At 42.8% G+C, this 26,330-nt stretch overlaps 1 protein-coding gene across 3 annotated transcripts; it reads right to left on the reverse strand.

The window, feature by feature from the left end:
• Window positions 1–3,312: 3,312 nt before the first annotated feature.
• On the reverse strand, window positions 3,313–22,647 carry MFAP3L (microfibril associated protein 3 like). 3 transcript variants are annotated; one of them, XM_082315224.1, is made up of 6 exons: window positions 22,605–22,647; window positions 17,109–17,260; window positions 16,564–16,768; window positions 14,485–14,529; window positions 10,126–10,533; window positions 3,313–6,485 (listed from the first exon to the last, which is right to left on the reverse strand). In XM_082315224.1, the coding sequence occupies exons 5-6, from the start codon at window positions 10,406–10,408 to the stop codon at window positions 5,623–5,625; spliced, it is 1,146 nt and encodes a 381-aa protein (XP_082171350.1). In that variant the 5' UTR covers window positions 10,409–10,533; window positions 14,485–14,529; window positions 16,564–16,768; window positions 17,109–17,260; window positions 22,605–22,647; the 3' UTR covers window positions 3,313–5,622. The 3 variants fall into 3 exon arrangements, with proteins under 3 accessions (XP_082171350.1, XP_082171348.1, XP_082171349.1); XM_082315222.1 differs by having other exon boundaries at window positions 3,313–6,488; XM_082315223.1 differs by lacking the exon at window positions 16,564–16,768 and having other exon boundaries at window positions 3,313–6,488.
• Window positions 22,648–26,330: the final 3,683 nt, after the last annotated feature.

Below are 26,330 nucleotides of genomic sequence, written 5' to 3' on the forward strand. Positions count from 1 at the left end.
CGCTGTAAGGCAGTCTCCTCCACATGATAAATATCTTCTTCTCTTTGTAAGAAGGACTGGGGCTGGGGAGAGCCTGTTTCACAGTGTTCAGGAGCGTAGCTCACTGGCACCAACCACTTGGTGGTACCCTGCCTTCCTGAAAAATGCTCCAACAAAGCTGTTGGAGGAGTTCAGCGTGCTGGAGGGGAGCACCCTGGAGTGGTGCAGTTGTATATGAAAAAAAAGTTACAGCATATCAAACTGCCCCAGTTGCAAGACAGGGTCCCACGCTGAGACAATAAAATAGCATATGGCTCTAGCCACATGCATTCCATTTTTATGATCAGTTTGTGACCCCTTCACTATTTTTCATAGATATTTTTAGATAAATGGTGGATGTATCTTAGCCCAATTTACTCAACTGAAACTGTTGAATAAAAATGCTTCTGAAAATAGTTTTCAGAATTGGAGGACTCTTTCAAACAGCAGTGTTAAAACATGAAATAGCTATTGTTTTCCTGCTATTGGCTATGTGTTTCAGCCTAGAACAGGCAGCTGGCAAGAGCAAATCTTTCATGTGTGAAAGGGCAAGTCCCCCCGACTCCATCTCTGTCAGTGACTGCCACTGGCTGCTAGTTGTGTAGCACCAGCAGAGCCAGGACAAGGTATTACAGTGTCTGCTTCCACTAAGTCCTGCTGAAGACTGTTAGGGAGTGATGTAGTCCAGCTGCTGTGGGACAGGAAAGCCATTTCACCTCATCCTTTTAAGGTGGGTGAAGGAATGGGGGTGGGTATGGCAACCCACACTTCTATTTTGTCCTGGTACTAGGGTGCCTCTGGTAGAAGAGACACTTACTTTGTTGGCCCCAACTCTGAAACAGCAGCGAGACTTTTTGCAAGGCCCTGTGACAGGGCTCCCAGAGGAAAGAGCTGACAAAAAAGTCCTTTGGATTACATGCAGAAGTGCTGATGGCTTCCAAAGAGAAGATGCTACATACATGAGCAATCTAGGCTACTGACACCACCACCTGTTAACAGTTGGGCCTATATTCTGAATAATGACAACAGCTCCCTTTCAGAGCTTCATTAAAACTTCCTTTCTAGGTAAAAAACTGTTTCTCCTGATCAAAGTTTCTGGAATATTAGCAAACGTACAATGAAAGACATAGTTTACTTCCACCTGAACTGGAGCCATGGCATACTCTTACTAAGCAACCATCATCTTGTTGAGTGTGTACAAACCCGGCATACTCTGTGCAAATTCTTTATTGAAACAATGATCAATTTACAAGCTGGATCACATTTTATTTTGCCACTTCAGCATGAACTGGTCTCTGTGGTTTACGGCCGTGAACTATAAAATCGTAACAGTTATTTAAATCAAAATACAGTAACTGCTTCTCAAAAGAACACATTCATATTTGTCTTACATTTCTTGTAAAATCAAAAAGGATTTCATAATAAATGAAATATAACTTAAGATACTTTAGTGCAAGCATTTCCTTTGCATCTAAGAAGATTTCAGTTGTCCCACTAAGTATGGTATACTTAGGAGGCCAACTCCTAAAATAGCATGCTGCCAAGATATTCCATGAGAACTTTTAAAATTCGACACTGTTAACACTTTCCAGAATTAGTTGATCTGAACCAAACTGAATGTCAGAAAGCCCTGGTTATATGTTACAGTACTTTTGTCAAAAGGTAACTGCGAAACAAGGAATTGACATAGTATGTACATTAGAATAAAACAGGCACTGACTTAAAAAAATCAACATCTGCCCGCATATGCCATTCTGCAAGTCTTGCGATTATACAGTAATTTTTAAGCACAGGAGTGAACTGCTATGTCTCACCTAATACCAATAAACCTGCATAAAAATGCTGATCTATGGGTTCTTACATTTTTCAAATGACAATCTCAAAAAATGACTGAAGGGTAGGTTTCATTACAAGCGTACTCAAATCAGAAAACAGGAAAGGATCAACAGTAAACAAATGCTGCTTAAAAAGAAAATGTTGAGTAAGTAGATAGTTGAGTACTGTGTTCAAGTGGTCTGATTAATATGGTCTTACATTTAGTACAAAAAGAATAGCAAGTGTAAAATTCAGATCCAGCACCGATTTCTTGTGCTGCAGAAATCTAGTCACGTTTCATGAAGTTTTGGCAAAAATATTTTAAAACAGTCTGAATATATCCTGCAAATCTCTTTTGCTTTGTAAGCCTGGCTTGGTGTTCCTTATGCTTTTAGAACACAAATTCAGTTGGACCAGATTTTCCAGATTCTGTGTGTTTTAAGAACCATTAGTGTTTGGTGGTATAATAAATAGAACAATGTAACAAAAGGTGTGCATAGTCCACTGATGGGAACGGATCACTCGAATGTCCCTGAAGTGCTTAAGGTGCATGAAAATATATAACAATGCAAATGTTTCCTTAGAGCCATCATTAATTTTATGTTTGTTAATTGTGTTCTTGCACCATAAAATAGTCATTCCCTAAGAAACACTGCAAGACAGAATTGTTTACTTCACAACAGCACAGCCAGAAAGTTTGGAACAGGAAAGATGGGTTTGGATCTTGCTTCCCATCTATCTCCCACAAAGGAAGTGCCTGAAAGCATGTAAAAACCTTTATGCTTACAGATGTTACATAATGGCTGCATAAAGATACTGAGCAGCATACATGAAAACAGAAAAAACACATAAACCAGAACCATTACAATCTGTATTTTCTTCAGATACAGTGCTGTTCTGTTTTTATTCCGATAATACCACAAAGCTAAATGTCCAAAGTCTTTGTAGCAGACTGGCTGGACCAGTCCTACCTGTGAACTCTCAGCTCCGAGCAAGTCCAGCTCCAGCAAAGTCAAGGTTCCCTTTGACCTTGCGACATCAGGAATTCAGCATTGCACCTATTACGTGCATCTAATCCAAATAACTGCCGCTCATACGTGGTTTGCAATGGACGTTTGTGTGTACTTAAATACATGCTCTTTGTGGGCAACCTCTGGAAAAAACCACAATCTGTAATTTCAAGGAAGTTTACACAGAGATACTGAAGAAAACCATGGGGATTGTTTGCTCTCAAATGTTTCTCAGTAAATAAATAATAAACAGGCTGGAGGACAGCCCAAGGGCAGCAGTCAGGATCAGAACTGCCTGGTATGAATCACCATATGAATACATGAAGGGGTCTGGTCTCTACTGTTAAAAGTTCAGAATTAAAAAAACAAAATTAAAATACAGTATTTTAATAAATAATTTTGAAACATTAAATTTTTTTTCATTTTAACGTGTAATTTTAAAGTTATTTTTATGCTTTCAAGAACATCCTTGCTCATCTGTGCACTCTTAGTTGGGCAGCAGGCAGGCAACTTTAGAATGCAGGAGCATTGTTCATAAATGCTGGACAGGCAGAAAAATCAAGATGCCTCTTTTCAGGAGGTTAAGGTGAATTAAAAGAGTTTAGTGCAAGTTCCTGCTTTTGTTTCTGCCCTTGTCCTTTTTCATACCAGAAGCAAATTAAGTGACTTGAAAAACTGATGTGAACACTAAACAGAAATGTACTTTGGACTCAGACAAGAAGTTAACAGTTTGCATCAGTAGTATTTTCAATCACACTGGTCAGAAGTGAGGTTCTTTACGGTATTCTCTTAATCTACCCTGTGTTCTAGATTTATATTGCTTCACTGGAACTAACATATTTCCAGCCACATTCCTAAAGGGACTTTGCCCTTGCATGTTTCCTTTTCGGCATGTGCAAATGCATTTTGTATAGATGCCTGCCACTGTGGCGAGCACAAAGAAATGTTAAGCAACTAAATGCTGTCATTTTCACAAGTTGGTCACAAAATCTGAAGTCCGTTATGAAACGTATTTTTTTTTTAATAACCATAGAAAGGTAAATATGGAGCCTTCTCTGCATCACCTACGTAAGTCACAGGGTGTTTCTCTATTACACTGCTAGTGAAGCTCTGCATTTTAACACGAGGAAGCTGACATAAAACCTCAGTTCATTATCAAGGGTTTCTTTAGATAGCTGCAACATTGACTTCATTTGGTCTCAATGACCTGTGCAGTTAATATACCTGATTGCCTCCAACAGACACCTTATGTAGATGAGCCTACTTCAGTAAAATGTCCAGAGAACCATCCATGCATCATCTCCCCATAGACGTAAGTGACTTCTTTGTCTGCAATATACTTGATTCCAGATTTGAGTATCTATACTTACACTACAGACCTTCTTAAGAACTGTAAGGTGATAGGTTGTTCATTAGTTCCAAATTAAATGTGTGTCAGGTAATTAAGTAACATGCTATTAATCCTACACAAACTCCTCCTTATAAGTGCCTTCTTTCCAGACTGACTCTGGAGAAGGTCCTTTTTATTGTCTGTTTGCAATAGAAATTATCACTTCCCTTCCACCCTGGCATTTCCTGGCATGAATGTTGATCCTTTTTAATGCCACATTCGCTGTGATCATTAAAGCTTTACTTGGGTAGAGTCACATGTACTCAAGCAGTGAACACCCTACATAGGTAGGAGCTTCTTAAAATACCAAAGCAATTATAGCACAGTAAACAGTTTGTGTGATCGTCAGTGTAATTTCACAGGACACTGGATTATATATTTTTTTTTTTTAGTTTGGATAAAACACTCTCAAACTTACGCTTATAGAATTTAGGCTTGATCTTCAGAATATGAATCTGCACAAAATTGAGAATCCCAATAAAAGGGTATTCTGCCATTTCAGCCTTGTCATCAGCTAATTACTGGCGTTAGCAGGACTGTTAAGGAACCTGCATATTTTCTGGTAAGGTAGTGCATACTTACTCCTACCAAACTACTACAAAACAGGACATCTTGCATATTTGCAGCTGTTTTCCATATAAACTTCTAGCAAAGTAAAAAATGGTCAAATATATGCAAAAAAAACCTGCAGAGCTGTTGTGACTGCAACTTTCTGTAAGATGGTTATGGGCTTTCCCATCTGTAAAATACACCTCAAAGTTGTTTCTCGATGTGAAAAAAACAACTGTTGGCATCTTCATTCCATGCAAAAGCGAAAACTATTTCCCTTGTGCCTAAGCAGTGTGGTCTCAAATGAAATGGAAACACTTTAACTTTCTTTAATAGCCCTCTAAATCACAATGCAGCTGAGCAAACAGGCTTTGTAAATGGGATCTATTAGGATTTTATTTGGCTACGGGAGTGCTGCCTCTTGGGCAGTATTTCAAATTCACAAGATAATATTTGCAAAAATGCAATAGATGGAAATAACGAGAGCGAAGGACGAAAATGAAAGCCAGTTTTATGTTTAGTAAGTTCAAGTGTCCTACATCAAAGACTACCAATGACTTCCAGCAGGCCACTACTGGTGACTCCAACCTAGAAAATGCTGAGGTAAATGTTTCTTGGAAATACTCCTCATCAAAAAGAGCAATTAATATTAATGTAATAGCAATTACTCTGCCATACATCATGGTAAACTAAAGTCAAACTGAGAAGAAAGTGCCAAATAATCCACATACATGCTTCTGCTATGATAGTCTCCAGGTAAGGCTTAGCGGCAAGTACAATATGTATTTTTAAAAGAGCTCCACCTGATTTTCCTGCTATGCATAGATTCAGGAGTAACTATCATACATGGCTTTCATATATAACGCACGTATTTTTGTCATTTGCCAATGCTGTGTCATCAGAACTGAGTTCGTCAGAAGGCTCAGGAGGGGGCTCTGCAGGAAGTGCTGGTGTTTGAGGAGTGTCTTCTTCCTTGGTGTCCAACTGCACGCTTTCTTGCGACTGACCGTCCATGCAGTCCTTTTTGGACAACGGGTGAACTGACACTTTTATTGCAATCTGTTGAGGTGGTTCGTGCAGTGACGATGCGTCAGAGTCTGCTGTGGGAGAGTCACTGCGCTTCAAAGCATTCGGGATCATATACAGCTCATCTGTTTCAGTGGTTTCCTGGCCTTCTGCTGTCTGCCGTACAAAATTCTGTCCTTGCTCCTCCAGACCGACAACCTCCATAATTTCTTCCATTATAGTCCTGCAGTTCATGATGAGAGGTGGCAAAGGTACGCTCCGAGCAAGCTCTTCAATATAGCGAGCAAATTCCATGGTCTTGAACTGGGTTACTTTGGCAAGCTCGAGCGTTTTGGCTGAAGTGATAATTGGGATACGCTTCGCAATCTCAAAGGCTTTCTGGAGTTTCTCTGCCCCTTCTGTTCTGAAGAATTCATTGATTGCTTTCTCTGTTTTCTTCAGATGACTGCTCATCATACATAACCGAGTAATGTTCAGTATCATAACAATGGTAAAAGCTACAAGGCAGACGATCATGTAATATATTCCCATATCTCCGGAGGTAAAAACAACTCTCAGCGTCACAGTATTGTTAACACTGCCATACATATTAGATGCGACACATGTGTATTTACCTCTGTCTTCAAAAGACACGCTGGTAATGTTTAGTAGCCCACTGTCAAGAAACCACCATTTTCCTGCTGGAGAGGAGACAGAGTTACTTAGTTAGAAGTATTTTGTTCACGTCATCAGTATAGTCTTAAACATCAGCTTTGTCAAACTGGCTTCAGATTTTGGAAGAAGGAAATAATTTTCACGAGAAGACAAAGCATTTACCATCACAAAGGTCTATATGTCCCTGAGACCCTAGCCATGTTACTATCAAATCTCTGACATCAACTGTGAATAATCGGATCATGCCCTAAAAGTCTCATAAAAATATTCGTTAATATGCATGACATCTATCACAATCTTATGCTCAGTTAAGTTACAAAGAAAGATATGACTACTTACCCCAGAGAGCCTCCCAAACACATGCCACACTTCCTCAAAGATCAGTAACAATGGGATTGTGAGGCAGAAAAACCTACTAAGCCCTCCTTGTTTTGTTCCCTGACATTGCTTTTTCTTACAATTGGGTTATTTTTGGTGTTTTGTTACAGTATCTCATATCATTCTGTTAATGTAAACTTTAAAAGAAGTAAAATTTCAGACATCATATACTACACTGTCTGCCCTCTGAGGTGTTCAGAATTTAATTCTGAATTATGATTTTAAAAAAGGGAAATAGGACAGGAGGAGTAAGATGGATGGGAAAGAATAGAGCCACGACCAACTAAGAGAACATCTTGTTTGCTAGTGCGAACTTCTACATACCACAGTGGACCTTCTTTTACTTTTAAATTTCTATCAGTGTAATATAATTGATATCTTTGGTCAGTACGTGTAATTGTACATGTACATTTCGTATTCTTTGAACCTGGCACAGCAAAACAATTTAGCTATAAGACTGAGTTTGAAACATCTTAAAACCCAGTGCTCCTATCACTGCTAAAGTGATTCAAGATGCAGCTAGTTATTGTTTGCCACTAGATATTGATAACAAATTAGATTTTTAGTTCCCCAAGTGAGCTTCATTTTTATTCAAGTACCACTGCCATTTAAGAGCTGAGGATGTGTATTTTTTGCCTTATTCGGCACGATACAACTTAATAAATTGCAACTTTGCTATAAAAAACATGATTCAACTCCAATAGGAAAGCCTGGTGTCAATTCTTTCCTTCATGTAAGCCTGCCCCTGGAAGTGTTCACATGGTGGAGAGAACAGCCAGAAAGCGTAGGAGTGCCTCTCTGCCTTCTGAACACTTCATTCAGGGCAATGTCATACAGAAGATTTCCTGGTAACACAATGACATAGCCTGATGTAAGCCACCGAGATCATCTAATACATACTGCTGCTCAGAGGCAGACCCAACTGTTTTCAATCTCTGTAACACAATCCCAAGCCATTCTTGACAGGTATCTGTTGAAGGCAGCAACAGAATTTCAATAATCTTCTACAGCACGGAATTTCAGGTGTTTACCCATTTTACTATCAGAAAGTTGTTTTTCCTCAAACCTAACCTAACCAGCTGCAATTTAAGTCTATCAAGGCAGCTGAGCAAAGACACAGAATCTGTGGTCAGAGGACTAAAACAGTACAAAACCCCTGTGAAATGCGTGTAAATCACAAGACAAGGACTGCAGTCCTGCCACAGACTGGTGTATACCTTGCTTCCACATTTATTTTATCCTGTTCATGGAAGTCCTTTCATTGTTAAAAAAATTATTCTGTCACTTTATTTCTTTCAAGGAAGAACCTGTGGGCAATTCTGAAATTCAATAGTCAAAAAAAGCCTTTAATTGAGAGTAGTTATGGGCTTTTACCATTTTGAAAGTTTTTCTAATTAAACATGGCTTATCCAAATTATTTTTTTACATTATCTCAAGTAGAAGCTTATGTAGAAAGTATCCCCACAAGATCCCTGCATCAGTTCCTGTATGGACGGTTCTTAATTACATCTTTTTATCCTCTTACTTAGATTTTTTAACTTAGCTTTTGCCCTAGCTTACTTCTTGAGAACAGCTGAATCACTTTGCCTGAAATTAAAAAATATAGAATAAATAAAAAGCTCAGTCTAAAGCAGACCTTCACATAAAAAAATCGCCCCAATCTGCTAAAGTTAGGCAAATTCAGAGGAAAACTCCCTTACAGAGGAAATGTCAGCATCTGTAACAGATGATGCTTCTTTCTCTACCTCTAGAGTAAGAAAAAATAGAGGGTACTGGCTGCTCAGTATGTCTTTGAATTGCAATGTTGGGAAAGTAGGTCTTTATTAATTGTAAAATGACAAGACGCCTTGCTGATATATCCTGGCTACAGCTGTTATAAATGACATAATGGCATTGAACTGTGACTCAATGACTGGGTCTGTGCCAATGGATCCTGGCAGACAGTATAAGCCTAATGAGAAAACAATGATTAGAAAACGTAGCATTGCTGGGTTTTGATAACAGTTCAATGCCATACTCAACATCACTACATCCATAGTAAAGAAAGGTCTTATAGGAAGACAGTCAGTGTCTTCAAGGAGGAAGTGCACTCTTGAAAGTCTAACTTAAAGTGATGTTTTCTTAATACTACATCTTCAATTTTCACTGACTTGGTCAAAGTTCTTGCTCACCTACCTGAACATTGGGGTTAGTAGCTACTTCTCTCAGTTGACTATACAAAGACCTAAAGTTAGATGCCTAATTTAACAGGAAAATTTCTGTTAGGGAGCCTTAGTAAAACACTCTAGTGCACTAATCACAGTATGTTGCCATGACTGCACAAATTATATCTGAAAGTCCGCTTACTAGCTCAAGTAGTTCCTTTCTCTAGCTTTACTCGGAAAATGATAAAATACTGTAATGTAAAACATAACCAGTTATGCAGTAAGCTTTTACAGATATACTATGCTGTTGCACATCCAGCTGGGTCAATGATTACTCCTGTCACAGCAGAGTTCTCCCTCAGGTCAGCTGTTAGTTAGGCAACCTATCTTGCATTTGGTATGAATAACTAAGAGTTTATTTCATCATGCTGTGAACAAAGCAGTCAGTATGGAAGGATTACATGGACAAAACACCTTCCATCCCCCCAAAACGTTCCCTAGAAGTATAACTAGGATTACCACCCAAACCTTCCATTTAAGGAAAACAAGCTAATGTGTAATTAAGGTCTCTGGCAAATACAACTGAAGAGTCTTAACTAAAGCCAGGAAGGCTCAAACTTGGCTTGTCCTTCTGCCTCCTGCCCTATATAGGTTTTTCTGTTGGTCATTCAGGGCATCTCCTGTTTCTCACACTTCCATGGCACTATGCATAAAACCAGGAGGCGTATCAGGGAGTTAGCTGTGTTGAATTCATGCCAACAAACCATTCCCATATGTCAAGAGAATCCTCCCTTGAGTTGGAAAACAGCTTTTCAGTCTTTACGGTGCCAGAGAAGAACAAAAGAGGCCAGAATGGGAAACAGGATCAAACCCAAAGTCTTCCAATGAAAAGAAGCCTGTCTACACTTTCTGTTAAGTGCTTCAGCTTCTTGCTATGTGTTGCTATAAATAACACATTATAAAAACGTTATTGTTTTCTTCCAAGGTGCGCACAACAAATTTATGGCTGCCACCGGGCTTTCATATATTTTCACACAGGAAAACACCACAGTCAGGCCATTAAATTCAGGTTATTGGTGAACCTGCTGAAGTCAGAAGTGTGTCTGGACAGGCTGTATCAGTGAGAATACTAAGACCTTACCTTTATTCTCTTCCTCTTGGAGCAGGCGGCCGTTGGAATTGTACCACCTGTAATGCGGACTAGGACTACCTTGGACATTGCAGTCGATCAAGGCACTACTCCCCTCCTTGACTATAATATGGTCGATGCGGGAGATCACCACAGGCACGGATCCCATGTTCGTGTCAGTGCGGTTGAAAGTGCTGTTAGTCACATCCTCAGCAGTCGTCAAAGCTGCTAATAAGATGACAAGGTGTGTGGTAGGCAGAAAGTACAAAAAGTGGTAGCTGTTCAGTATGTTCATTTTCCTTCAGTGGTATACGCAACTGGCTGGGAACTGGGATCGGTTCTGTTGAACGCAGGCCTTTGAGGTGAGGAGGTCACAGGAGAGTTCTACTTTGATCCGTGCAATTTTATGTTTAAAATATCCTATAAAATAAATAAATAAGTAGAATGAGATGGCATGTATAAACAATCCATTAGATGTGCTCTTTTAAAATAGTGACACATCCATTAATGCAATTCACAATCATCAGCTCAGTGTCTTGTCTAAATGCTAATGTTATCACAGTCCTTATTCTTACTGGAAAAAGATGCATACATTTTCCTGACAATAGCGTTGTTCAGAGTGGCAGGCGTGGGAGAAGGCTTTTATCACCTAGACACTTAGCAGCAATTTAGCTACAGCAGCAGCAGCTACAGTTTTATGCCAAAAGTTTTATGGAATTTTTTTTTTTTTTTAACATTTGCAAAATCAACAGGAAAAACAAAGGTGCAGCACATTAAAGCTGTCACTACCAGTTCACTGCTGCAACTGTCACGTGCATGGTCTTAGGTGAATTGTAGAACATGCTGTAAGAAAGAACTGCTCCAGGAAAGATTTTTGGAGCTGATGCTGGAATCCTTAATGTATACAATTTTGTCTAAACACACATACAGCAAAACATCTCAGACCATTCACTTTTCTTAAGCAACTGCATTTTTTTAAGTTTTCTGAAATAAAACATAGCATGGAAGAATATTCTTAAAAGAGGATATTTAGTATTTGATAAAGTCACTTCAATGTCATTTTTAGAGCAGATTTAGAAAGAAAAATACTCGCTAGTGACATAATTATGGGTAAGGTTTCTTTGAGATACAAATGAAGTTGGGACTTTTCCATTCCTGATGTAGCATTAAGCATTTTGCCTGTACACTTTTTGCACATTCTCACTACAATATTTTCCCTCAACTAATCATCTACAACGAGCTCTTTCTTAAACAGGGATTTCGGTTTGTAGACAGAGGAGGGAGGGGGGTTTACAAATGTGCTCTCTGTTGGCCTCATTATGCTCCCAGTGAACACAACTGGCACTCAGTACTGACTCAGGGCACAGTCTTGGGCTCGAAACGAGCACCTTCAAAAATTTCACTCAGAGTCTAAGGGCCACAAATGACGTTAAATTCACATCAGAGTATCTAACTACATTGGTTTTACTCATGTTTTTGCAAGGTAAATAATTGAAACTTAGTGAAACTTATTAGTTAGAGGAATCTACCTGGAATACAAATATAAGCATCAGTAACCATCTAACAAAACTTCCCCAAGTGAACATTTTACTTGCAAAACTTTACATTTTATTAAAGATCTCGTTGACACTATAGTAACTCATCTACCATAGCACAGAAAATCACTGCTGACAAGGTTAGGTCAGTTCCATACATAAAGGAAACACTAAAATAAAAACAAACAAACAAACAATCCCCTTCCCTCTTTTCTTCTTTATTCAAAAAGGAAAGAAAACAACGTTACTGTCTTTCACCGGTAATATTTGACTTAGGTTGTTTTCTTCTCCATCCCCTGTTCTCTGTAAGGCAACAAACTTGATTTCATACAACTGTTATTAAAAGAGCAAAATAGTTTCCTCCATTTTGTAGGACGAATCATTACTAGAAATGACAAACTATGTTTTTTTTCAGATAAGCTGCATGCATGGTGTGGATGCCTGTCACAACTCCAAGCCTGCCCTCATTTTTTTTTGTTTTTCTAATTATTGAATGTGGAAATATTTGTCTTGAACAGCCAGAATAATTTTTAACTTTAAATTAATATGCAAATCTCATTTGTCATATAAAGCTATATAAACAATGACTTCAGAAATCCATTTCCAATTATGCAAAGCATGTAGAGCCTGAGCTTTTGAAGTTCTCTATAGGTACAGCCTGTCGGAATCTGCACTTTGGAAAAAATCCTTCAATTCTGCCTGTTCACTTCAGTAACTATTTACATCTCATTTCTACTACTCCATTAACCTTGGAGACAGCCATTCTTTATGGTTACCCATAGTCACCCTATAAAAAGTTTCTGTACAGCGTTATAGATCTGCATTGCGCCATACAGAAAAGCCAAAAGACACGTCACACTTCCTGGCAAGGGAGCAGGAACAAAGCCTGGCTGGATTAAGACAATGGGAAGGGCAAAAGAACAACATAAATTGATTAAGCTTTGCTAGTTACTGGCTGTGGCTTGTTATTATTGTATTTGAGGCTACCATATTTTTTGATGGCAGAAAAATCACTAGCAATCAATAAAGGTGTTTAGGGTGGAGAGCAATTTGCATTCCAGAAGGAAATGAAACAGCATCACCCCAACAGGTGAACAGAAAACCTGTACGGAAGGACTGGCAGTGCATTGGGAAGCTCAAGGCGGCTGGTGGCCCACTGAGGCCCTGCAGCACAGGGGTGCTGTGGATGGATGTTTGGAAAGCGTGTGATGGCAGTAAGAATGTAAGGCATGCCTATTCTGTACATGTACCTGTGCTTAACGCGGAGCATGTGAAAGCAAAAAACGTACCTTTGTGTAGTGATAACAAATGTGACCAGTTCTTAACATGGTCAAAGAGCCAATTACTTGTCTGTAAATAACAGTGACTCCCTCACCCTGGCACAGAATTGAATCATAAATAGCTGCAGTAAATTTTAAGAAATAGAGCCACATAATTTATGTCTACTGTGGGAGATTCATGCCTACTCATGTCCCTCCTGGGAATGTACTTTCCCATGTATGTTTCTGACATGAAGCGTGTTAAGAAAACCTCTGCAGATGCATTTGTTTTTGAAATAAATACAGTTTGATGGCCAGTATGAGGAATAACCAGGCAGTAGGTTTAAAGCAGAATGTTTGGAAACGGTGGCTGCTGCTTTCACGTGCCATCCAGGGAAGTGCTCTTGACGGACACTTGAGTATGTTCGAGGAGTGTGACAAGGAGTCCGGGAGAGATCTCTCTGAAGAGCAGTGTTTTAAGATTCAAGTTTAGACAAATGGAGCCAGGGCAACTAGGAAGTGACAGGGAATCTCTTCTTTGGTGGGCATCCTCTGCACTGTTAGTGGGGAACAAAAAAATGGGAGAAAACACAAAGAAGGTTTTCTCAGCCTCGCCTAGCACAAGAAAGTTGAAGGGTGGCCATGCAGGGAACTACACGTCCAGGACCCTCTGCTAACATGTTGGGCAGGACCAAAAATGCTACAGTCAGGTTAGGAAAGCAGGAAGAAGCAGACAGAGAGAACTGAAAGGGTAGAAAATGTGCTCACACCAGACTGTGGTGCAAAGGAAGATTTCCTGAGAGTTTCCGTCCTACTGCTTTGCCGTAGGCACAATAGCAGCCTGAGGATATCAGGGAAAACAAATCTGGGAGCCAGCTGCTTTGTTAAACATAAGTGATGTAATGGGTTATGACTCAATCACACAACTACAGGGGGAGAAGGCTAAGGAGACCGAAATAGGAGCGCTAGTGATGTCTGCCCACTTCTGGCAAAGCGGCAAGAGAATCCAGAATATTGGAGAAGTGGGCACAGTGCTGTCACCCTGGATCTTGGCCATGAGAGGTGGTAATTAGCTGTGGCCCATGATAAACCTGATGAAGGCAGCCAAAGTTATCACCTTTTAATCTGGCCTAAAGTCAGAGAAAGCTGGATTGACTAGACTAAAACAAAGATTCCTGTAATAACTCCTCAAGACTGAGAGTAACACAGGACACTAACGAAGGAGGACATCTGCAGTTCTGAGTATTGCTCTGTAGGAACAGACTGAGTCTCTGGGAGCATTTTTGCCACAAACGGGTCACTATAAACAAAAAGCTGAATTTCTGATCATGGAAAGAACATAAGCATTCATTTCTCCCATCCCCAAAGCACATGAGCTACCTGTAAAAGACTTATAAAAAGTAAAAGTTTATAATATAGTTAATGTGGTTACATACACTTTTTTCCTTTTTTTTTTTTTTGTTTTTTTTTTTTTGTTTTTAAATGTTAAAACTGTGGTGCATGAAAAGGAAAAAGAACACCCCTGGCTACTCTGAGCTACCTTTTCCACCCCAAGTTGTGGTCAGGGACAGGCTTACCTCCCAAGATGGAATCAGAGGAATCCCCAAACTCTCCTCCAGCACCTAGAACATAAATATAAATAACTTACCCTGCCGTATTGTATCTGTAGCAGCATTTACCACTGAAAGATGGCTGCCAGTGGTCCTTACATTAAGTAGTTTTGTTTTTTTCTTTCCCAACCCAAACAGTATAAGCTGAAAATCTGAAAGTAACAGATTTACTGCTCATGGGATTAACTTCCAAGGAAAATTGCACAAGACTTGAGCCACATGAGGGAACTACGACAGGCTTTTCTTCTAAGCGACATGATAGCCAGCTCTAGCATGCTCTTTACACACTTCTATCCAGATAAGTTCCCTGGAATGTGCTCCAGAACAAGCACAGCTGCAGGGTGGTGGTACTACTCCTAACTGTGTGAAACAGGGACAAAAACTGAGGTTAAAACGTCTCTCTCCAAAATCAAGCATCAGTCTAAACAGAAGACACTTATACCTTGGACTGGCTGGGAACATTAATCACTCAGAGACATGTTCTGATTGACCATTTATTTTTTCATGTCACAGATGAATTTGCTTCCCAGTATTACTGCCACCTAAGCAAATGACTGTGGGTGAGGGGCCACGTTTGTAAGTACTGCATTTGTGCAGAACAACACGATGACAGAGCACAAAAGAACAGAAAAGGAGGGCAGTGAGGCATACCTTTTCCTGGCTCACTCACTTCTGTAAGACTGGCCTGTTCTTGTTCTTGGACTAATGTGTAATCCGATTAACTGTGAGGTTATTCAATTCAGAAGTGAAGCACAAGAAGCCAGCTTATTGTATAATGCATAAATTATGTTCCTACAGCTTTAACATCCCAATGCTATCTTGCTTGGCTTGTAAGTGATCAAGAAAATAAAATGCTTTTCATTCTAGTTCTCATTTGTCTATAAATATCAAGGATGATGCTACAAAACAGAATTAAAGCTAACTCTTTATTATTTAAAAACTACTTACTACCTTTCCTAGTTTCCATGGGCAATGCCTTTACAGAGTGGGCAAAAGTAAAAGTTAACAGGTTTTACTGGAATAGGAATGCAAATGAAGGAACTTATGCCACGCGGAAGGCGAGAAGCTCACTGCCAGTTCATAGGCTTAAGAGTGAGAACCACCTACTGAAAAGGTTAAGCTATTAGGGTCCAGAGAGGCGGATGAAGAGAAATGTCCCTCATTTAGAACTAGCAGAAACTTTCTGACTTATTTTTCTAGCCATTTGCTAGTCAATAATATATTAAGGCTTGATTCTGAAAGAGCTGCTCTGTTCATTCTCTTTGGGGGGATTTCAGTCCTTCAGAACTTCACGGTTTTCTGCATCCCTGGCTATCTTGAAGAGGTGGCACGCTGGTGACGTTTGTAAGATGAAGAGCTTCCTTCTGCACATCTAGACTGGGGCTTCCCAACTGGGCAGCAGCTCCCAGCTATGTGCACGTTTCAGTCTCTTCAGCTGCTTTCAGCTGCCTGGGAATCTTTCAGAAACTTCTGATCAGGGCTGTGTGATACTGCCCCGGCCACATGTGCTCAGCCACTTGCTGTCACGCTTGCTGCCTTCAGCCACCTGATGGGAGGGTACAGAGAAGACAGACCCAGGCTCCTCTCAAGAGGTGCGCAGTGAAAGGACAAGGGACACAAGCTGCAACAATGGAAATTATGATTATTTACGAAGAATTTTTTAACCAGGAGATCAGGCAAGTCCTGCAGCAGGTTGCTCAGAGGGGCTGTGGGATGTTCAAAACCTGACTAGACATACCCTGAGCAAACTGGTCTACAGTGGCCCTGCTTTGAGCAGGGTATTGGACCAGATAGCCTCCAGAGGCCCATCCCAACCTAAAGAAACTCTAATACACTAGAAACAAATACAGAAATTGCCTGGGAAAAGTCAGTGTAAAAAATACGGCTAGTCTTAAAAATCTCTGTATGGGATGCTGGGAAGTTGCCTTCATGATCCCCTTCATAATCCTTCTATTTTTTAGTAGCATTATTTTAGAATGATAAGACAGGCTGAGAGTGTTGACCACAGCCTGAAAAAATGTGTTTGGCATTCTCCATTGTACTTACATGATAAATGGGTGCCTTTACCATACAGAGAGGACTTATTTCCAGCCTAGGTAATGAAATATCACTTGTTTGGGGTGTCTGCAATAGTGAATGCTGTTTGTTTTCCCACATGTAGATAGTCAAGACTCTAAAGTTCATGGGTTATTATCTGCTGATAGATCTGGCTTCTCGATGCTCGAGAACTGTCAGTTGTGGTGAATCTAATCTTGAAATAGAATAAAGCAGAAATAAGTCAGACTCAAAGGCAGACTAAGATAAACTTTTCAGACTACTGACATCAGAGGGTAGATGAGTAAGAAGAGGTGTTATTAAAAAGATACACACTATTGAATGGTGTAAAGACGACAGCTGAGGCATATGTATTTACTGCTTCTCATAATACTAAAATGAGACAAATTTCAGTGAAACTGAGGTGGAAGATGGGGCAGTGGGAGAAAAGAGAAGGAAGTTTTTTGATTAAAATTACTAGACTGCAATTTCTTGACACAAGATAACATAAGGGCTGGGAATTTAGGAAGATTCAAGAGAGACTGTGTATAATTTACCTGCACAGGTTCATAGGTTATGATGGTTTATACAGAATGTGGGGACTCAACTGTCTTCTGTGTATTCATTGTCCTCTGAGTGTATGGCCCTGGGCAGTGAACAAGAATGGCTGTCAGTGTGGCAACTTGGAGCCCTTTTCTAGGACTGCTGTCTAAAAGAAACGATAATAAAGAAGCCCATGAATTAATTTTACATTTTGTAGGCACTGGTAAACTATTACAGGCAAACATTTGTCCATTTCTTTTGTAAGGTGACAAATTAAAAAAAAAAAAAAAAAAAGAAAGAAAATGGAAAAATCAAGGGTCATAGCTTATTCTACCATTAATGGCAGAAATGGAGTAAAATTTATAATGAATATCTTCTGAAGGTATTTTGTTCTGAACACATCCAACACTGTAGGAGGTAACAGAGTACAGTTAACGACTGTAAAGATTGAGTTATCTTAGTTTCAGGGTTCCATAGTATACCAATAAACCGCAGCAAGAAAGCACCAAGCGAGAATGAATGCTATATCCAGACTTTTGGTATAGGGAAAGAAGCACGTGCCATTCTATTCAGCAATGGTACAATGAAGGAGTTCTTCATGTTGCCTTTATGAGTGTGTAAATGTTTTAGAATATTTTTACTGTAAATTTCTCCTCAGTTTTGTCCCTCTTTATCCTACCTCATGTCTCGATATTGCAAAACTAGCAAGCATATGGCATCCTAGAGATTTTAAGATCCTCTTCACTTGAAATATTTGAATGGACCCATTGATTTAACCATGTCTTTGAGTGGTCTCATGTGCACTCCCCTCATGTCAACGAACACTCAGAGACCCTAATCCATTAACCTAAAAATGAATAGATGAAGGCTGTTGGTAGGTAATTACTGGAGAGATTATTTAAAAGTACCTCAAGAATGCCAAACCACTGAAAAGTTCCCTTTTGATGTTGCAGCTGCTGTAATCCCAGCATCCCTGCCGTATCAAATCAACTTTTTGCAAAATACACTGAAGTAACAAAAACACTTGGGCAACTTGGATGCTTAACTTTTCATTAAATAAGCTGTAGTTCATATGTGCATTTTGATATGGACTGAGCAATTTAAGTGTTCTTTCTTGGAGGTGTTTTAATGACCACAGTAAAAGCAAAGCAAAGTTTTATATTCAATGGAGAAGCTTGCTGTTTTTAATCAAGACAGGTACTGTGCCAGAAATGTCCTGCTGAGTTGTGGGCTACCCAGGTCATAAAACAGATGCAACACTATCGGTAGCGGAGACTTTAAGACCCATCTTATGTTTGATTAGGTATGCACTCTTTACAGGATATTTAATCTTACAAATAAATACTTCCTTTACGTAGATTATCTAGATTTATTTAGCATTTGTATTTACTTGGAAGCTGGACAATTACGACTCAATATAGTTTTGTATACAAAGCTATTATTCCAGAAACATCTGTATGGCTTTAAGAGACACTTGCTTAACTCCTTGTGAGCTTTCAGCATAGCTGCTGTTTTGCTGTTGCAGTGAACGCAGCTGGATCAATGCTTAAAAGTCCCCTTTGTTGAGAAAGGAGGAACAAAGAAGATGCACAGAGAATCTCTCCCACACTTCCACATTCATCTGCACACGGCCGGGCCTCACCAAGTCCTACTGTCTTTCTATCTTTCATTTTCTTTACTCACCCCTTATCTTTTATTTATAGCGGCACTCTGTAAGCATTATTCTGCCAACAGTTTAAATAACCAAAGTCAGCAAATACAACAGATCTCATATGCTCTTGGCATGGCTTGCGTGACCCTGCTAAGAACATAGCAATGCAGAATGCGGCCTGATTCACTTCCCCCCGCTTCCTCGTTCGAGCTGTGTTTGCCAAAGCTAACCATCCTTTAAGCACATCTAATTGTTTTCTTTTTCCAAAAGAACAAGAAAAATTCCAGATGTAGGATATTCAAACAAGACATAAAATTAAAAATTAAGTTTTGTTTAAACAAAGATATGAAGGGATTTGCAGGGCTAAAGACTTCCACTATTTAAACTCTAAATTTTGTATGTGCTTTGAATAACAATGTTTTCAATGCACTGATACAGTTTTCATTATACTAGTTTAACAAAAGGCTCCCATTTTAATTGGAATATAAAAGAGGAAAAAAAAAAAAAAAGAGGAGCAAACAGATTTGAGTATGACTGATTCTTTTCTATCCCTATAGAACTGCAAGATGGATGTAATTTTTAATGACTGGGTTTCACATTTATTGGTTTCCGGGATACAGGGCAAAGAGGTCACACGTGGATGCCGTGATTAGGACAGGATTAACCTTGTCAGAGGGGGCATTTAAAGGAATCTAACCATTCATGGCTGATTGCAGTAGAAAAGGATCATTTCAGGTTAAAAGTGCCTGTGCCTATTTCCTCCACAAGGAACAAAGAGGATAGCAGAGGGCATTCAAAGGAGTTTGCCCTGCACCACATAATAACTTAAGTCTTGCTTGTACACAAACGTGATCAATTCAGCCCCTTCCTGGTCTATATAAGGCCATGCATATGCAATAATTTAGCTGGAAGCCCTCAAGAGTTTACTATAGAACCTCTATAATTTCAGATCGCCTGCCAGTTATTTCTACTTCGGATTGAAAAATGTAACATTCAAGTAGCATGACTTTCTCAGCACCCAGTATTGCTATCAGCACCCAGTGCTGTCGGCAGGACTGTGCACCACACAGTCACGCACGCATGACCGGGGACTGCACACCACACACAGCGGTGCACTTGCAGTGCAGTATTTGTGCCCTGGCCCTGCATGACTTAAATGTATCAGCAGAAATTTTGTCTTGGTATAAAACTCTCAGAGTGGCAGAATCATGTCAATTAAATGTTAAGTTTGGGCTTAGGCAGGTTATTCCTAATGTAACTCCTCCGCGTGTGCTGGCCCTCTTCCAAAATAAGACATTTATACACGTCTGTACAGAGTTCCTTATTTCGGATAAACAGGTGCTACTCATGGTAATTCCTTTTACTCTGAAATAAGACAGTCCACTACCAAAATTTCTTAGATAGCTAAATCAAAATCACTAAATCTGTTTGAACTCCTCTGTCCTGACACAAATATGTACAAGTTTTGTCTGCCCTTCACAGCCTTCCTGGCAGATACAGCATACAACGCTCTAAAATGCTGCTATGAATGACTTTAATAATAGTAACTGGTGAGAAGTAATAGCATCTCCATTGTCTTGGAAATGGGTCTGTATGTGGATAGCAAATGCCACTGTTTTAGTTACTAGAACTAAAGAACAAAATTAAGACTACAAAGAGAGGTTCCAAAGGCACACAAGTCTGCACGGATGGACAGCAGCTCACAATCGCAGGAATGAAAAAATTCCAGCAAGTATCCAGGAGCTTGGTCTTACACCACAGTCTTCTGGTGACATATTAATATGGTCCAGGATATCCCAAAGCAGGATCATAGGCATTTGTGCCTGCAAAAACTTCTAGTAAAGGTGCAACTTGCTGACAGAGAAAGACGACCCTGCTAGCAAAGCTCAGTACAGGTTACTTTAGCTCCTGGCGAGCTCACTCTCCCTGTTATAGGTTGCATCCATATCTCAGTGGTGCCTTACACTGCCAAGAAGTTTAAACCATAAAAGAAATGTCAGTCCCCAGGCTTTCTAGGCAAGAACTGAAACGGAGATTGGTTTTGCTCCATTTAAATCGTTCCCCAGCACCCATATCATTGTGTCACAAACGTGACCCTCTCCTAAACTGTACGCGGGTGGCTTTGCATATTTCTGTTGGTTGGGGTTTTTTTTGTTTTATTTTGTTTTGGTTTATTTTCCCCCTGGTTAAAGTGATGAACAGACTTTAACCAGGTTCCTGTGCCATCTCCATCCTCCTCCTCCATATCAGAGCAGGACCTGTCTAGCTGCAGGGAGGCAGGGGACATGGGGCAGGGAGGCCACTGGAGCTGTACAACACAGATCGCCTCAGAATTCACCGCCACGCTCCCACCATGTGTTACATGTTTTAAGGGCGACTGATTTTATCTCTCAGCTTTCAGAATGGGAAACATGTCTTGGACAAATACCACGTATCACTGTACTAAAGTAGGAAGAAAGCCCTTTTTTTGGTGGATGTTCTGCTGTTTGTCTAGGCCTCTGAAAACTCCAAATTCTTCAGAAAAAACGGGTGTGCAATGTGCACTCCAGCGGCGCAAGCTGCACTCAACATCAGCTGATGTTGACATACTGCAAGTCGAAGGCTTTCTAATAAAAAGGGATACCTACTACACCAACCACAAGTATCGCAATGGTGCTGTTACTAACTCTACATGCTAAGCCAGACAAAAGATTCCTGCCATGCAAACATCATCTCCCTGCTGTATTTTGTCCTACTGCAGTGAAGAGAGAAACTCTTCCACAACGTAATGGCTCTGAACAACTAAAACGCTACATTTTTTTCCCTCTTAACTCCTTTGTGTTGTTCCCTTTGAACTAACTTTACAGTCTTGCAGGCACATACGGACCAAGGGAGGTCGCATTTAGTATTTAGCATTGCTTACACAGTTGGTACTTGTGTTTTCGGAGCAGGGTTATCAGGGAAGCTCCATCTGAGAGGCTCCCATTTAACAACTGAGAGAGGGCTGTTAGGAAGCGTAGTCTCTTACAAGACTCTCCAGATAAATGCACTAGAAAAGTGCCTGCTCAGTAGTGCTCTCTGTTGTCTTAAGTTCGCTCGCCCTATGCTGTTCGACTTTGCCCTGTTAAGAAACAGTATTTGATAGCTATTGCCTGACAGCTCTGAAGTTTTAGATGGTTGTTCCCTCAAGGCACTTCTGAAATTGAGTTGTATCTCGTGAGACCATCCTGTCAAGTGAAAGGGTAATTAAAGCAAAAGATCAGGAGGCAGCCTTTATGTTGAATTTGAAGCAGCACAACTTAAGCTCCCCTAAGAAGTCAGCCCCGGCGAAGCGGTCCCTGCACCCCTGCCTTTCCCCTGCCCACGGCGGGACAGCGGCGAGCACCCGGCGGGGGCGCAGGGCCGGCGGCCCCGGGGGCGGCCTGGGGCTGGTCAGCTTCCCTGCCCGAAGCAGCGCGTTCTCCTGCGCGCCCCGGCGCCGGCGTGAATCCCTCTCTTCAACTTCCACGCTGAACGCAGCGTTACTCCGCTCCCGTTGCGCCGGTACCTACCGCTCTCCACGCGGGCTCCCCGCCAACCGCCGGGCCACAGCCGCCGGGGGAGAGGGACGATGCCGGGCTTGCCAGGCTCGCCGTGCGCCCCGGGCAGGGCCACCGTCCCCGTCCTCCGGACCCCAGGCTCCCCCGGGAGCGCGCCCGCTCCGCGGCCACCGCGGCGGGGAGCCGGGAGCTCCGCGGCCACCGCGGCAGGTGCCGGCGGCGCGGCGAGGCCGGTTGCGGCGGCGGCGGGCAGCGCCTCCCCGGGACCGCCGCTCGCCCGCTCGCTCGCCCGCCCGCCCGCCGGGGGAAGGGCGGCCCGCGCCCCCGCCGCCCCCGCTCACCTGCCCGCCGCCTGCTGCCGCTCGCGCGCTGCTCCCGCCGCCGCCCCGCGGCAGCGCCCGCCGCCGCCGCCGCCGCCGCCGTGCCCCTCAGCGCGGCCCGCGCAGCACCATGCTGGGGCCGGGGCGGGCGGAGCGCGGCGCTGCCGCAGTGCCGTGCCGTGCCGTGCCGTGCCGCGCCGCGCCGCGCCGTGCCGTGCCGTGCCGCAGCGCTGCCCACCGCTCCGCCGCTGCCGGCTCCGGCAGGGGAAAGTAGGTCAGGGCGGCACTGAGCATGCTCGGGGCCGGGCCGGGGGGCGGCCCCGGGGCCCGGCGGGGGGCGCGGGGGGTGGCAGCGCCCGGGGCTACCGGGGCGAGGCTGCGGACGGGGGTCCGTCGCCGCTGCAGGGCCGGCGGGGGCCGTGCGGCGGCTGGAGGCGAGGCGGCGGGGAGTGAAACGAGCGGGCGGCTGCGAGGCGGGCGGGGGGGGAGGCGGGAGCGACGGGGGTGGCACCCCGCCGCCCCCGGAGTCCCCTCTGGCCGTGCGGAGCCTGTGGTCCGGCGGGAGCGCGCCCCTGGGCCGGCCGGCGCAGCGCCTGTCATCGCATCCCTTCTGGGAGATGTCTGCGGGAGCAAGGGCTGCAGGGAGGAGGGAGACACCCAGCCTGCTTGGATAATCTTGATAATCAGAATGCTGTGCCTCAGGGAAATGCTACGCGTGGTTTCCCCGCAGGGCTATGTTCGTAAGGGGATTACAGCACCCAACTCCAGTTTAAGCCCAGTCTGAGGAGGTCCCAGCCTGCGGGAAGCTGACACTGTCTGTGCCGGTATCCAAGTGCTCTGTCACAAGAGGGTAAAGCTGTCTTTTAGCTGAAACAAAACTGCTGGAATGCAGTTGGTGCTGCCTGTGCAGCCACTAAATATGGATTGGGGTGTATGCAGGCAGCTGCAGGCAGGAGTCTGGCAGGGACCTGGTGTGTACTGGTGCTGTCCTGCGCCGCCCTCCCGTACTTCCTCCCTGACCTTGTGGCATCAGAAGAGGAGGATGAAGGGCCACTTTCAGCCGAGCATCAAGGCCAGTGGGATAAACCATGGAGGTCTATGTTTCCAGATATTTGTAATCCTCCTATAGCCAGGCTTGGACCCTGCTCTTGATGCCCTCTTCTGCTTGCTTCCAGGGCAGTAGTAAGTGAAGCTCCTCTGCTTTTGGGAGGAGTAGTCAGATGAGAGAGGGTTTGCTGAAACTGCCAGAACAACATGGGTTAGGGCTGCGTCTCACTGCAGGGGCAGGGGTATGTGAGGCACGCTATGGTGCACGTCAAAGCAGGTCTCCAGCCTGCGTAGGGAAAACTCAAGAGGAACAGCAACAGAGCGTTCAGAAACGGAGAGGAAGACCCACTCCAGAGAGCTGGACTAGTTACGCTAAGGGCCTGGACCCACCACCTCGCATGCAAGAAGAGCAGGGGTGGCTGCAGCCGTTGAACATGGATGCAGCCAGTGCTTGGGAGTGGTGCGGGCACTGGCGAGACCAGGGCTGCTGACAGCCAGGCCTTCTTCTGTTCAGGGTCTACAGTATGGAAAAATTGGAAGACAGTGGGGAAGACGCATCTGATGTTGTCAGGCTTGGCCAGAGCCAGGTGCCAACTGAGAGAGTAGGTCAAGGAGTGTGCTTCTTACTCATCCACTTACCCAGCAAAACATTTTCTTGATGGGAGGAGCTGTTTTGGTCTTAGGACCTTGTTTGCCACTGCCTTGTGACTTGTGCTATCTTGGCCCCACTTACCATGCATTGTTTTTCCTTCTTCCCGTGTTTAAGTGCTGGTTTTGAACAGAATCGAGTGGCTTTAATTTATTGGTTAATGATGGAGCAGTTAGATAATGGAGTCCGTAATCCCACAAACTCCTTTAAGTCAGGTAGCACTCTGCTGCTCTCTGAATGCATGTCAGATCTGTGTGAGATGAGGTTGAATTTTTGGATTTGGAAAAGTCACACATTTTCCTTAGTCCCTCTGTAAGTGGCTACCCTTTCAGTCTCCTCAGGTTTCAGTGAACATAAGCCTGTGTTGCTGGAGACAGCCGTAGGAATTTGGACGCCCAAACACCTGCTGAAGAGGCAGTTTTGTTGAGACTTTTGTCTCCTTCCAGCGCTTCCACATCTTGATATGACCCCACCGCTGACAGTAAAGCCACCACATTATTTGCTCTATGCCCTTTCCTGGGAGATCACTGTCTCCCATGCTTGGTGTGGCCTGTGCTTGTCCTCCCATTCACTGTAGCAGTTCTGGGGGTAGCTCAGCGGGGAGATGTAGCCATGTAGACTACCATGGGAAGTCTCCTGTTGCTCTTCATGGTCTGCAGCAGGTAGGATGCAAGGACTTATACCACCGCAGCAGTTAAAAGCAGTGCACAGTTTCCTTCAGTTCAATGCTCCCTTGATGTCCCTTTCTTCCCTCCCTGTCTCCCACTCTTGCAACCAACATGTAGTAGCCCTGAGGAAGACAGCTGAGCTCTGAAGGGGAATTGCCTTTTCCAGCCCCCGTGGTGCACAGTCGATGTCTGACCATAAACTCCTGATGGCCAGCGGGGAACTGCCCTCCGGCAGGTCAGATGGCCTTGCCCAGGGCTTGAAATGGCTGATCCTGGCGCTTGCTTCCAGCATGAGGTATGCCCACCTGGTGTACCATTTGTGCCTCTAATGCTGCAAGTTTGGCAAGCTTTCTGAACTGACTCTGCACCCTGGTGGCTTAGCTTGATGTCTTTGGTGCATAGGAAAAAACAGCTAAGGTCTCTGGGAGAGAGAGGGAGAGCTGGCTTCAGATTCATCCTTTGTCCAGCCTGGAGCAAGGTTTGAAATGCTGGTCTGTCAAGTGAGTGTGTGGATTTCTGGAGGCATTTCTCCATCCCACCTTTCCAACAGTGCTTGCACCAGCTGCATGCAGAGGACTGGCACTCTGAGTGGAGCAGGGACTGTAACACAGGTCTTCCAGATGTGTGCTCTAGCTCGAGATTAGCTATAAAAATCTCCCTAATTCACCCAAGATTAAATTATTATCTACAGATGAAAGCGCATCACAAATAAAATTGAGAATGTTGTTATTTTCTTTGATAATGCCTGCTGTAGGTAAACACTGGCATTTTATATTTAGTACTACAGTGAGCACATTTTACTCCTATAAAACCATAGCATCATTTAATAAGAGGCAGCCTTTTACCTTAGAGCAAACAGAACTTTGGTATTGCTGGCAGTTGTATCTGAACAGCATAATCAGAGAAGCCTTGTAATCGTGCCGTTAGAAAACTAAGATAAGATTAAATTGTACATTTTGTGTAATTACAGTCCCTCCATCCACTAGGCAGAGCGGGATACAGGAATGGCTGAGACAAGCTTGTGTGCCACACAACGTAACGTAACAGCAGGGAAACGAAAGAAAAAAGGGAAGTTTTCAAATGTTATTGAGCAAAATAGCTGTATTAGCGTGCCAGTCAACACAGATACACGAAGGGATATTCCATTTAGAAATTAGATTGGCATATTTCACATAAAGTAGAAAGGAAAATTTTGGTTGCAAGAAATGCCTTTTTTCAGTATGATGATGTTACTCTTGTCTTTGTTTTTTAAAATTTCAAGACCCAAGTAAAATTAGATCTTGCATGAATACTAATGGGAAAATGCTAACTTTCTTTATTATGATATGTGTATTCAGCATGCTATATTAACTCAATTTAATTGTTTTCTGAAATATGAGCTGC

The sequence above is a fragment of the Platalea leucorodia genome, assembly GCF_965183815.1.
Source record: "Platalea leucorodia genome assembly, chromosome: 6".
In the NCBI taxonomy this organism is placed as follows: domain Eukaryota; kingdom Metazoa; phylum Chordata; class Aves; order Pelecaniformes; family Threskiornithidae; genus Platalea; species Platalea leucorodia.